This window comes from Alexandromys fortis, unplaced genomic scaffold (genome assembly GCF_014885135.2).
Source record: "Alexandromys fortis isolate MF-2015 unplaced genomic scaffold, M_Fortis_MF-2015_v1.1 scaffold_126, whole genome shotgun sequence".
Lineage (NCBI taxonomy): Eukaryota > Metazoa > Chordata > Mammalia > Rodentia > Cricetidae > Alexandromys > Alexandromys fortis.
Window position 1 is genome coordinate 12,638 of NW_026068018.1, and position 13,928 is coordinate 26,565.

General features: G+C 44.4%; 1 protein-coding gene across 1 annotated transcript in view; it reads right to left on the minus strand.

The window, feature by feature from the left end:
* Window positions 1-2,299: 2,299 nt before the first annotated feature.
* Window positions 2,300-13,928, minus strand: part of Niban1 (niban apoptosis regulator 1) — a 153,443-nt gene continuing 141,814 nt past the window's right edge. Inside the window, exons 13-14 of the mRNA XM_050162924.1 lie at window positions 8,652-8,763; window positions 2,300-6,707 (exon numbers count right to left, since the gene is read on the minus strand). Coding sequence (XP_050018881.1) covers window positions 5,608-6,707; window positions 8,652-8,763 — 1,212 coding nt within the window. The 3' untranslated portion in view covers window positions 2,300-5,607. The remainder of the gene's footprint in view (window positions 6,708-8,651; window positions 8,764-13,928) is intronic.

The following is a 13,928-nucleotide window of genomic DNA, read 5'->3' on the forward strand; positions in this document are numbered from 1 at the left end:
TATCTTTTTATTTTATTACGTATTTATTTTAAAAATCTTTTTTTTTTTGTATAGACAGGGTTTCTTGTGTCTCAAGCTGGTGTAGACCTCTATAAGTAGCTGAGGATGACCTTGAACTTTTGACCCTCCTGTCTCCATCTATCAGGTGCTGGGATTACAAGCATAAGCCACCATGGCCAATTGTTTTCTTTTTAATTTTTTTCTTTTAAGATGGAGGTCTCACCGTGTTGTTGACGTTGTTCTCCAACCCCTGAGCTTGGACAGTCTCCCTGTCCCAGCCTCCCAATATTTGGGATGCCACCAGGCTTCACGCAAAAATCTCATTTGCATCTTTCTTAAGGGATTTAAAAAGCAGTACTAACATACTCCCTTCCCACAGACAGAGTGGGGACCCAGCTGAGTATGCTGAAGGTCTAGAGAAAGACGCCAGCTTCCTAGAAAAAGCTTAGGTAATGGTTGGGTTAGGGAATCCTGGGAAGATTTTCCCTCTAAGTCTCTGCAGAGTAGTAACTGCATCTTCTTCCCTTGCCCAACCTAAGAGGAGAGCTGGCCTAATGGCAATGCTGTCCGTAGTCACCTGCTCGTGATGTGCACACCAGATTGCCCTGCAAGGGAACTTCTTAACCTTTTTGGATAGTTTACATCAAAGAGACCTTAGGAAAATCTAGTGGTGGCTGCCTACTATACTGAAAACTGGGCTTATAGTCCTTAGAGTGGTTGTTTTTTAATGGCGTGTTTTTTCAGCACTCTCCCAGAGACGTGAGTATGCAAAGTACATGGTCAAGTTTCATTATTACAGCAGATGTATCTCAGAAAGCTGAGGATGCATGAGTAGTTGTAGCATCCCAGGCCCTGTGCTGAAGGAACAGCATCCACCCTATCTGCTTTTGTCTCCAGCTGGGATGGAGGGTGTCTATCAATTTATTCATTCGATACATATCAAGAATTTTGTTGTGTGCAAGGATGCTGCTCCACTAGAGACACAAGAATTAAATAATGAAGGGTCCCTTCCCCAAAGGCATCAAGAAAGTAGATGTCCACAGTGGAGTGAACTAGGATAACCAGAGGTGGGTCAGTAAATTAAGGTCAAAGTTCATCTGCTGGGTGCTATGGGAACAGAGTGGAGGGTATATCCTGACTGGTCCTGATTCTTCCTGGCCAGCTGGAGGAAGGAGAATCAGCTGCTTTTGCTAGGTGAAGAATGTGGCAAAGATTCTGAGCTGTTCAAGCAGAGGCAGGTCCAAGGGACTGCTCCCAAGACCTCCATGTGTCCTCCCTAGGTCACTACAGCCAATAACCATGTCATCTAAGAAGGACCTGTGAGCAGAGTTTTAAATCAAACACTCCCACCCCCCAACTCCCATATAATGAATGTCTCTAAATAAAAAACTCAGGAGAGGTCATTCTAGACGACCTTTACATCCCGGAAGCTTGCTAGGCGAGCAGAGGGAAGGAGTGAGGAAGTGTCAACCATTTTGAGTGCCTCCCATCCCTCCTGGACTTGATATCGCTACTGCGCGGTCATGTTATTAGTGGAAACCAATGCGAGCTCTAGGTTCTCCCTGGCAAGCTCCCTCCTGAGAATTTGAGTTTGGTAATAACAAGGGTCCTGCCCGCCGCAGCCACTACTAGCTTCCTACCATTCGCTTGGGTGTCGGCCTCGAAGAGACGCACAGCAACTGTTCTGTGGACGAGCGATTCACAGATAGATGAGCAACTGCAAATGCTGGTAAGTAAACACGATCTTATTTGTAGTTGCAGAAGAAGAAATGGTTTACTCAGTCTCGCCCACTGAAAATATACTTAAGTTTGAACAGCCGTTCAACTACATCAAGAGTTGCTGCCCACTGCTGGATTGTGGATGCAATCCAGTGCCCTGAACAATAAGCTTGTGTGTCATCAGAGCAGAATTTCAGTGGACATTACGTGGTGCCCAGCAGATTTCTCCCTGACAACAGGGAAGTCTCCGAAGTCAGCAAGGGTGACTCACCTTTCCATTTCTTCTTGTTTGCTTGCTTTTCAAGATGAGGTTTCTCTTTGTAACAGCGGTAGCTGTCCTGGAACTTGCTCTGTAGACCAGGCTGGCCTCAAACTCACAGAGATCCTCCTGCCTCTACCCTGCCCCCAAGTGCTAGGACTAAAGACTTGTACCACTACTGCCCGGCTTTTTTTTTTTTTTTTTTTTTTTTTTTGTTTTTTTCCTTTTCATTCCTAAGGACTGTTCCTTGCAGCTCCAGTACGGCTTTTGCTTAAAAGACGAAGCCAGCCCCATCCCAAATAAAAGGCATCTGGACGGCCCTTCAGGGATGGATGTTTTATTGGAATACAGGCACTTGGCAGAGTAAATACATGGTTACAAAGTGTTTTCAGGTTACTAGCTTTATATAATGAATGCAAAAATAAAACCACAGTGTAGAATTCTTTTTCACCAAGTCCCAGACTTGAGAAAGCAAATCCCTGGTCATGTGTGTTCATGGTAAAGAAGGCTCGTGGCACCAGCATTTCTCGCATGGTGAAACTCTTATGGTTTAAGACTCTGAGTCAATAATGTCATTCCTTCTGCCATATTAAAATGACTAATGACGACTTAGCACTTGTCACATAACTTTTATTCCCAACCTTGGGTTAAAGTAGGACCTCCAGCCTGCTAGGCCAGCACTCTATCTGAAACCATACCCTCAGGTCACACTTTACAAAAATAACAAGTTAAAAATTCCTTTTGTCTGGGAGGAGTGTGAAACCCTCTGAAGTCATTGGCTTTAATCTGAAGAGTTACACGGGCAAACGTGAGGATCCGTCTAATAAAATCTACAGAAGATCAAACCTGATGGCCTGCTATTCTCCAGCCCAACCTCTTTGAAAATGACAACCAGAAAGTTTGTGTGTTTGTGTGCATGCACTCGTGTGTGTGTGTGTGTGTGTGTGTGCGCGCGCGCGTGTGGTTAATGCATAATTCCATACACTGTGCCAAGTCACACAGGACAAAATGACAAGTCTTTTTTTTTTTTTTTTCAAGAAAAATCTTCTTTGTGAAAGGTCAGTAGTAGAATAACTGGTTTAAACTGGAGTCTTGGCCAAGGACCAGGAGTTTGTAACAACTTTGACCAAGGCAGAGATTTGCCTGTTCCGATCACCAGCACCTGCCCCCCATGGAGGCACCAGGACACACACAAATATGAAAGCGAGAGAAGCTTCCGACATGTCACCACCCACATAGACTACTTGGATGTACTGCAGGTTCCGCACCCATCTCCCATTGGACCAGCTGCCTTGCCTATCCTGGAGACCTTGGCGGTGTGAAACATGTACGGAAGGGTTCTTGGTGTTCTCTACGATGTCTTGCCCCTTAGTGCCTATTCCTCTCTGGCCTTCCTGATGGGCCCCAGCTCTCACCCAGTAGCATGAACTCTCGATTACACTTAGCTTCTCATGGGGTGAGCAAAAGTGGGGAAGACGAGGGGTTCTGGATGGGGCTGGCATGAGCTGGGACTCCGTGATAGCCACGGCTCCCCGAGAAAGAAGGGCAGTGTTTGTGCGGTTAGACACTGTTTTCTTGGCTCCTCTGCCTTGCTGGGCAGTGCTGCCGGCCATTTGGCCATCTGCCCCTTTAGCATTGTACTTTATTTATGGGAAGATTCAACAAGGTCAGAAAGTTAATGAAAAACCTCTCCCTGGCTAAAAGCAAGCCCCAAATAGCCCCTGCACAGGGCTGTGCCAGGTGTTCAGTTCCCACATTTCCGGAGCAGTGTGAAACTCGTCAGTCCATGTGCTAGGCCCTGGGATGCTAGAGTTACTTGGCATGCAGGAAGCCATCACTCAAGGCTGTGAGTTTCCAGCAGAAAGAACAAATGATGACTAATCTGTAATCTCAGTCCTTGAAGAAAGGAGGCTGTGGAAAAGACAGGAAGGAAACACAGTTTTGGTCCAGCATGCTGAAGGCCAGGTAGAAGGTAAACAGGGACCACGGGAGATTGGCCGTAGCTTCCTTCCTTAATGGTGAGCTACCTCATGGACACCGAGTGCAGACGTTCTATGAGAAGGTGAAATGATTCAATATGAGACCACACTGAGGTGATTGATTATTACTCATCCTTTATGACTTGGAAATCCCAGAAATGCTTTGTGGAAGAGGTTGGAGGAGCGGGGGGAGGTCAGTAGCTAACTTCCTGCTCGAATGGCTGAAGTGTGGGATGATGTCTCTGAAGGAGATGCTTGAAGGCCGTGACTGAAAGCAAACTCCAAAGACCGAGTGTGAGGCGCTGATGCTAACAAGTGAAAGGAGCTTCCGGCCCGCTACCTGGGGCTGCAGCTTTCAGGGAACCAGCTGAGAATTCTCTGAGACACAGGAAGTACACCCCATGGCAGCTGAGTCCGCTCATCCCTTATACCAACAGTTCCAGGCTGTACTCTACTTTAAAGGAGAATTCTTTTCCATTTCCTTCAGAAAGAACAGTGGTCTTTCTTTTCATTACGGTATGCCCAGGCTTGGTACCTGATAGGGTACCTAAGAAATTCATCTGCTGAACGAGCAAGCAATGTCTACCTTTGGTGCTGTCTTTGGCAATGACATAAACTTGAGTGATTTCATTCATTCCTTTGCTCATTCATACATTCACTTGTTTGTTCCCTTCTGAAAATAAACCAGGACTGTATAAACGGAAAGAGTGAAGGCGCTCATGGTTTGAAACTTAAAAATTGAAAAAAAAAACCCTCTTTTTTCTAGACTAAATTCTCATGAGCCCTTTAATTTATAGGAAGCAAAACACCTAATCTTTTGTTTATTACTCTGCCTAACAGAGCATGCACTAGCTGCTCAAATAATGTCTGTGGAACCGGTAGGTTTTGAGTTAGAAAATTTAGCCACGCACTTTGCACAACCTAAGGCTGGTCGTGCCGGTGAAATCTCTGGCCCCATCTGATTTTGCTTAAAAGATGATTATTAATTCATGTAAGTCAACAAAATTAACCAACCAGGAATTGATGGCAGGATTAGGAACAGGGCTTCTCGATCGTTCCGCAGACCCCTCCACCTTGGAATTTTGCTCTGCATCGCCTGAGATCTACCAGCCATGGCTGACTGGGCATTTCACAGGACAGGGGTGGCTGGTGGTCACGACTTCCTCTTTCTTGTGACCTGGTAAGGGACAAACGCCACCTAAGAGGCAGTGAAGCTGACAGAGCAGGTGGCAAAGCTGGAGTCAGGGTAGACCTTTGCACTCTTGCTGAAAATTCCTCAGAGTGCGGTCCCAAATTTGTGGCACATTTCAGTGAAGAGAATATGGAGGTGCCAGGTCCTGCTCTTTTAGTCTCTGCCGCAGTAGTGCTCCTTCTCTGGAGCCCCTTTAACTGCGCTGCACCCCAATACTCCAATTCTCTCATCATTTCTACTAAGATGCTAAAAGCAATGATTTACAGGGAGCAATTCAGCTCCCCAGAGTTGGCCTCGGTGTTCACACCCTGTTTACATTTCCTCCGGATTTATCATTCGAATTAAGGAAATAGTTCATGATTTTTAGCAACCCACATGCAATCCCCTATGGATGGATACCTGTAACTAAAACCCTTTGACTGGCAGTTTTAAAGGGGAACCTACAGTCAAGTTGTTTCCTAGCATGCCTCTGAAGGTTGTTCCGGGGAGCTCACTTCGTAATTACTCACATCTGGGCTGCCGCTGCCTGGAGCATCCTCTACCACCCACTGGCAGCTATGTACCTGGGCAGCACTGGCTGGTTCTGTATCCACAGCAAGGGCAGGGCTACCGTTCCCTCCCAGCACTTCTTGATCCCCAGAGACCTCATTCCTCTCCACAGAACAGACGGGATTAGAACTTAACGCGGCATCTTCTTGCAGCGTGACTGTGGCGGCATGCACGGCCTCGCCTCCTGCATGGGTGGTCTCCTGCGTGGAAACCATGGCAGGCAGCACCTTCTCAGTGGGCTCTGGAGCCTCAGGCGGCTCCCCTAAGGGACCCAGACAACTGGTGTCCTCAGGGAGCCCCCCATCAGTGGACTGAGAGGTAGGGATGCTGGCCTCTGGCAATGTCCCCGAGTCCATTCCAGGAACTTCAACTTCCAAAGGAGTAGGATGGGCTTCCTTCTCTCGGACTTCCCTTTCTTCACGGTTGTCCTGCTGCATGGCAGCTGTCTGGCTGTCTTCTTTTTCATTTTCTGGGGGAACAAGTGTCCCCTCGAGAGTATCATTTTCCATCACGGGGGCAGACTCCACGGACACAGTCACAGTCAACAACTCTTTCAGCTCCTTTAAGGACCCTGGAGTGGTGATGGACTCTGGCCTTTCACAGGTTGGCTCTTCATCTCTAAGGGTCTCCCCACCTTCTGCCTCCGGCGCGTGTGAGCTGAGGGGTCCTGCTGTATCCTCCACAGTGAGAGCACTCCCCGCAGAGCTCACCACACTGGACACAGTCTCCTGCCCATCCCCACCTGAAGAACTGGACTCAGGGATGGGAGTACTTTCTTCTCCAGCTAGTGAGTCAGGCACCGCAGGCTGCTGCTTCTTTTCCTCTGGCTCCTGGAACACTTCACTGTCTGGAGCTCCTGGGGGAACGGCAGACACTCTTCTGGCTGGACTGGCCTGGTTTGACCCCATGGAGGTTTTGAGATCTGTCAGGCTAGATACACTTTCACTGGGCAAGGCCATGTTGTCTTCAAATAAATTGTGCTTCTTCAAGATAGCCGCCTCTGTTATCACTGGAAGAGACCAAAGAGCAAGACACGGCATTAACACTCTGCCAAGCTAACCCAGATGTTCTGATTTTACCCGGAAATCAATCATTCCTGCCAGCTCCCCTGACTCTCCAAATTCTCAGCTTCAAGACCCAGCTTAGGACAAACCTGTAGTAATGTTTTGTTTGCGTTTTAACAAATAAAGCTTGCCTGAAGATCAGAGTGCAGAGCTAAGTCACTAGAGGCCAGGCAGTGGTGGCTTCACATCTTTAATCCCAGTGTTTGGGAGTCACACGCCTTTAATCTCAGCACGAGGGAGGTAGAGACAAGAGCAATATGGCTGGGTGGAGAGAGGACTATAAAGGGGAAGAGAGAGGAACTCACTGGAGTGTGGAGTCTGTACAGTGCAGTCTAGGCAGTCTTCGGTGTGAGCATTAGTGGAGGTAAAAGGTCTCTCTAGTGGCTGGCTGCCTTGCTTCTCTGATCTCTGAGCTTTTACCCCTTAATATCTGACTCTGAGTTTTTATTAAGAGCAAACCAACCTCTTCCAGGTAGCCTTTCCTGATGATCAAAACCTGCAAACTTCCCAGACTCCGAATCTTGGTAGCATTCATTCACAAATTTCTTCAATCAAGAAACCCTTGCTAGGTCCCTCATCTGAGGCCAGCATTAATTCAGGAGAATAGAATAGAGCCTTGGCTTTCTAAGGGCTCAAGGTCTATATATAAGAGCACCATTTACATGGGTGTCACCAGCTCAAGGTCTATATATAAGAGCACCATTTACATGGGTGTCACCAGCTCAAGGTCTATATAAGAGCACCGTTTACATGGGTGTCACCAGCTGCTAAGATGGGTTTGGAACTCCACTATGACAGGGGCAGACTTTCCACTTCCTTGTTTTGTCTGATTATATAGTGGGTGTTCAGTGCTAAGTGTACAGCTGAGAGAGCCTGTTTGGCCTGGAGTGTTAAAGATGAGCATTTATATGCACCTATCTCAGTCTCAAAGACATGGAGATGAACCAAGAAAGTAACAACAGTAACAATAGTGGCTGACCATTTGCCCACAGACCTCTGTGCAGGGTCGTAGTATCTGGCAGAGACAGAATGGCTAAGGGCAGTGAGCATGTTTTTTCAGCAGCTGGCATTTGTGTTCACTCTGACAGATGGCATCTCACAGCAGGTTTCAGGCAGAGGAGAGATTGTGGAGGAGAGGAATCTCCTTCCAGCTTACTGAGACATGTCTGCGGCAGGCTGTTCATGACCTTTGTGCAGACGCCATGTCAACACCTTTGCCTTCCTCATCTGGGACTCCCTGTGATTAGCTACTGTGACCTGAGGCTTGTGCTAGCCTAGTTCTCTTGTTGGAGGAGGTATTTTAGTAATGAACACTAAATAAGTTTCACTCCCACAGACAGATGGCAGTCTCTTCCAAAGTATTTTCATTGTATAGCTATTCACATTGTAACCTAGACCGGGTCCCATTACCCAGCGCAGCGGATGCCAGCCTCCTAAAGAGGCTCTCGGAGTGCTGAGCCACTGTCCTGTGTCTCCGGCTGAGTGGAGGGGAGGAATGTGCTGAGAGAGCAATTGTTGGGCCCTGATGCTGGAGTCACCTCTGTTCAGCTGTGAAAGTCTTTTGCTGTTCTGACACAGAGTGGCAAAGACAGATCAGGACGGACCCTCAGTTCAGTCCCACTAAGCCCTGATTTCTTTCTTCTTCAGTGATAAAGCCTGAACTTGCAGAATTCACGCTTGCATTGAAAGGGGACTGTCATGGGCACATGGTGCACACCTCGAGGACGCACAGTTGAGGTTGGTCCTTTCTGTCTGCCTGTCCTCGCTGTCCCCCTGTGCATCAGACTCAGCTGCAGCTCTTCCTCATTTTCACCTTACAGCCTCCCTGAGTTATTTCAGGAGTGTTTCCCATTGAGCATCCCCTCCAGGGCAGGACAAGTCATCCTTACCTTTCAGGGTTTCGTCAAGGAGGATCTGATACAAAATCTCTTCATAGACGTTCTCAACATGGATCATATTGGTATGATCTGCGAAGATGAACTGCTCGTATTTCTGAAGCTCCTGGAGAGTGAGAGATAAAAGGATGACGAAGAAAAGATACTAATATCAGAGGAGTACAACGCCAAGTCACAGTGAAATTCCATTTCACGCTATCAGAATGGCAAAAAAAGGTCAAATGCTGGTGAGGGTGTGGAGAAAAAGGGAACCTCACACATGGCTGGTAGGTATGGGAGCTCGGTGAAGCATTATTTACATTAGAATGGACTTCCTGGGAAAACTAAAATTAGACCTACCGTGTAATCCAGCTACCACTCCAAGATATGGAACCCACCTACACGCCCATCAACACATGAATGAATAAAGAAAATTGATATGGGGTTCCCCTCTGTATGCTGTAAGTATGCTTTATTTCCATTGGTTAATAAAGAATCTGCTTCTGCCTATGGCAGAGAAGATTAAAGTCAGGTGGGAAATCTGAACAGAAATATAGAGAGAGAGTAGGCAGAGTCAGGGAGAAACCATGTAGCTGCCCAAGAAGCAAGAGGTAACAAGCTACGAGTCTTGTGGTAAAATATAAAATAATAGAAATAGGTTAATTTAAGACATAAGAGCCCGAGTCCTTGGCCAAACAGTGTTGTAATTAATATAGTTTTTCGTGATTATTTGGGTCTGGGTGGCTGGGAAACTAAAGTGCAGTCTCCATCTACAAAATGGTGCCCACCATCTGGGGCATGGATCCATATAAGATGTAAAAATCCTTAAAAAAAAAAAAAAGAGGGCTTCTATACCCACAAAAACAGGAGCCAAGCACAGCTTCTTGGTAGCAGCATTTTCCACCCCCTCCCCATCCCCCAGACTGACTCTGTTTGCTAGCCACAAGCAGAGGTGCAGCTTCTTCTTTAAGAGACAGCTTCCTGGTCCATACTGGCAATATGACTGGCTCTGGCTCTTTCAGGAAGTCCCACTATAGAGCATTTAAATGGAGTTTGTGAGCAGAGTGCTACAAGTTGCTAAATGTGACATAGACCCACTGTGTCCCTGGAGCTGGGACAGTGAGCATGGCTTGCAGAGGCAGTGAATATACCTCCACTATGTTGGACAGGGTAGAGCCAACAGGCAAAGCTTCAGCATTAGTCTGAGCCACGACTGCTTAGCATTAAAAAAAATTCTCCTGATCAGAAAGGATTACAAATACATAATATGACAGATTTGGAAAAAAAAAAAAAAAAGAACTCTGAATGGGTCACAGTGTTGGATAAATGTACATGGGCTTATGAGAAAGAAGAAAGAGTACAAAAAGTCATAGATTAAAGGAGTAAAGATAAAAAAAATAAATATTAAAAGGTAATAGAGTGCTGGGCAGTGGTGGCACACGCCTTTAATCCCAGCACTCGGGAGGCAGAGGCAGGCAGATCTCTGTGAGTTCGAGACCAGCCTGGTCTACAAGAGCTAGTTCCAGGACAGGCTCCAAAACCACAGAAAAACCCTGTCTCAAACCCCCCCCCCAAAAAAAGGTAATAGAGTAAAAAAAGTAAGCCATGGAAAGATGGAATATAAACAGAGAGTCTGGATTATGCATTTTATTGTGCTTTCTTTGAATTTTTTTGACTGCCGGGAGACATTTGATTTTGAGGGCTGCTAAGTTAAACCAACATATACATTTAAAAAGTATCTTGACTTCAAAATTTGAGCCTAATAATATGTTACTTTGGATAAGAGGTTCTGCTCTTGTTTCCACAGAAGATGGGAACGTATGGATTCCTTCCAGAATAATGTGGTTTGATGAAACAAGAACTCCCTAAAAGGTCTTCATGAAACCTAAAAATACTTTGCCCAACAAACAGCAAGAAGCAGTTTGGAGAAAACAACACACAGATTCCCCAAATGATTGTTTATAAATGTTTGTTTTCATTTATAGGGGGATATGATATAGAGATAAATTGCATTGGTATGAATCTTAGTCTATTGATGCAAATTTAAGGTTGATTTTGTTACACTGTGTATATGTATTTCTGCTCTTATTTAAGGTGTTGTATTTGTACAAATTATTTAAAATATAATATATAATTAAGAAATATGGATTAATAGATAGTCATATATAATAGTCAAACCATAGCCATGTTAGTTAGGTTTTCCAAATATACAGGAATATATTTCAGATGGTATTCTTCAAACCTTTCAAAGACCTACAGAATACAGCATTTAAAATGTTTTAAGAACTTAGACTTTTCTCAACGATGAGATACATCTGTTCCTGAGAGCACCAATTTACTTCAGAGATAATGGGCATTGAAGAAATTCCTTATGGAGTTTGCTGTCATTGTGGCAAGATTAGCCATTTGGCAAGAAACTGCTATTTCTTAGACTGCTTGACAGTATGTTGTGTAAACTGGACATGAAGGACCCACAGGAAAAGGACCAGTGAACTTTGCCAGACTGAAAAAGGTGGGATGGTACTTTAGGATTCCTGCTTCACAGAAGAAATTGCCAGACATTCTGCAGGACACAGAAGAAAGCAACTGATGAATTTTGCCAATACAAGGCAGAACAGATCATCAAATCTCCTGCTTCATTGAAAAGTCTGCTGGATATTATGGGCCTGTAGGCTGAAGATGGATATCCCAATGTTACAGAAGAAGTTTGAGTGACTGTTCAGGCAGCAAGATATCTCTGTCAATTCTAAAACTTTAAAAGTTGCTAACAGTGCACTTCCTGTTTAATTAGGTAATATATCCCTCTGGAGTCTTTGAAGAGTTGACAACAGGGGGGCTGGAGGGATGGCTCAGAGGTTAAGAGCATTGCCTGCTCTTCCAAAGGTCCTGAGTTCAATTCCCGGCGGCCACGTGGTGGCTCACAACCATCTGTGACAGGGTCTGGTGACCTCTTCTGGCCTGCGGTCATACACGCAGACGGAATATTGTATACATAATAAATAAATAAATAAATAAAATGAAATAAAAAAAGAGTTGACAACAGATAGTTATAGTTTTCCTTAGTTATAATAGAAGATAAATTAGATATGATGTTAAAACTAAAACCTTCCTTTATATTTAGACAAAAAAGGGGAGGTGATGTAGAATTCCCCTCTATATACTACGAATATGTTTTAATGGCTAATAGAGAAGCTACTTCAGCCTATGGCAGGGCAGAATTAAGCCAGGTAGGAAATCCAAACAGAAATATATAGAGAGAGTAGGTAGAGTCAGGGAGAAACCACATAGCTGCTTTAGGAGGCAGATGCCATGTAGCTGCCCAAGAAGCAAGAGGTAACAAACCACAAGCTTTGTGGTAAAATACAGAATAATAGAAATGAGTTAATTTTAGATATAAGAGCTAACTTATACATCTGAGTCATTGGCAAAACTGTTGTAATTAATATAGTTGTTATATGATTATTTGGGTCTGGGAAGCTGGGAAATTAAAGCGCAATCTCCGTCTACAGGAAATGTGGTAGATACACAATAAATGGAAGTATGTCATATGCAGGAAAATGGAGATAAGTGAAATTTCCAGACCCATAAAGACAAGTATCACCTATTTTCTCTCATATACAGAATCCAAATTTAGGAAAACTCCTAAAAAAAGACATGAGAGCAGAAGGAAGACTGTTTGGAAAGAAGATTGGCAGGAGAGAAGAGTGGGGACAAGGGAGGGTGATGGTGTGAAAATAGCTAAAATGCATTATGATCACAGATGAAAAGAAAGAAAAAGAAAACCATTATTTTTATAATCAGTGTCTAATACTGATAACAGAAAAATACAAGATGCTTATTTTCAAGAGACAAGGAAATGTTGACTCCCACTTAACACCCCCTTGTAGAAGAGCCAGGGGGACAGCAACTGGTCCTGATGGTTAAAGATGCTGAGATAACAATGCAGCCAATGTCTTCTCTTTGCCTGTGGCCTATGTGCTAAGCACTTTGCACTGTTACCTGTGGTAAGGAGACACTCAGTCACTGATCATCCCCATCCTTTTCTGTGCACAGGGAATAGATCCTTTGTACTTTAAATGGGAAAATAGCAGGGTTGTGTGTGTGTGTATGTGTGTGTGTTTTCAGTTGTCTCAAGGCATTGTTTACATTAGTTTAGACCTTCTTGGAAAATCTAAAATTAGAACTACCACAGAATTACGTAGGTACCACATCCTCTTTTTCTTTATAATAACCAAAGTTTCCATCTTCATTTTTTTATCTGATGCAAACAGTACTTTACCAAAGTAAAAGTTACATGCAGTAAAATGTAGAATTTAAAAGTGTAGCCAGATGACTTTAACTATAAATATATTCATGTGACCATAACCCAGGTCCTCTTCCAGCCCACACCCCTCCAAGAGATAAAGCACAATCTGACATCTGTTGAGTTTTGGTTTGAGTTTTGCATGTAAACAAAACCATGTATTGGCTTGTGTTTGCTTTTAAAAATTTTTCTATTTTGCTACATGGGTCAGCAGCTCATTCCTCTTTATTAATAAACATCATTCACTATATAGATAAGTTGGAATTGTTCATCCATTCTCATTTGATATTGATTGTTGTGATTTGGATAAGAATGGCTCCCATATGGTGTAGGAAGTCCTTCTATCTATGTATCGCTTTTATTGGTCAATGAATAAATCTGTTTCAACAGAATAGGACAAGCCGGAGTTCCAAGCAAATGGAGGAGGAGAGAGTAGTTGTAGGCAGAGTCAGCGAGAAGCCATGTAGTTGCTGCAGGGGACAGATGACTGTGTTGGAGCCTGCTGGTAGGCTATGACCTTGTGGTGATGCACAGATTAATGGAAATGGGTTTAAGATATAAGAGTAAGCCAAAAATACACTTAAGCTATTGGCCAGATAGTATTGCAAATAATATAGTTTCTGTGTGATTATTTCATGGTCTGGGCAGCTGGGAACAAACAAGTGGCTTCCACCTATACCCATAGGGTCATATATTTGAATACTTTATCACCAAGGATTGGCACCATTTGATAAGAAATAGGAAGTATGGCCTTCTTAGAGGAAGTGTGACACTTGGGGTTAGGCTTTGAGGTTTTGAAAGTCTACAGCAGGCCCAGTCTCTTTCTGTCTGTGTCTGTCTCGTTGTCTCTGTTTTTCTGACTCTCTATCTCTCTGCCTATGGAGAAGGAGGTAGCTCTCAAATACTTCCTCAGCACCATGCTGGCCTACATGTTGCCATGTTCCCTGCCATGGTGACAACAGACTAAACCTCTGACACTGTAAGCAATC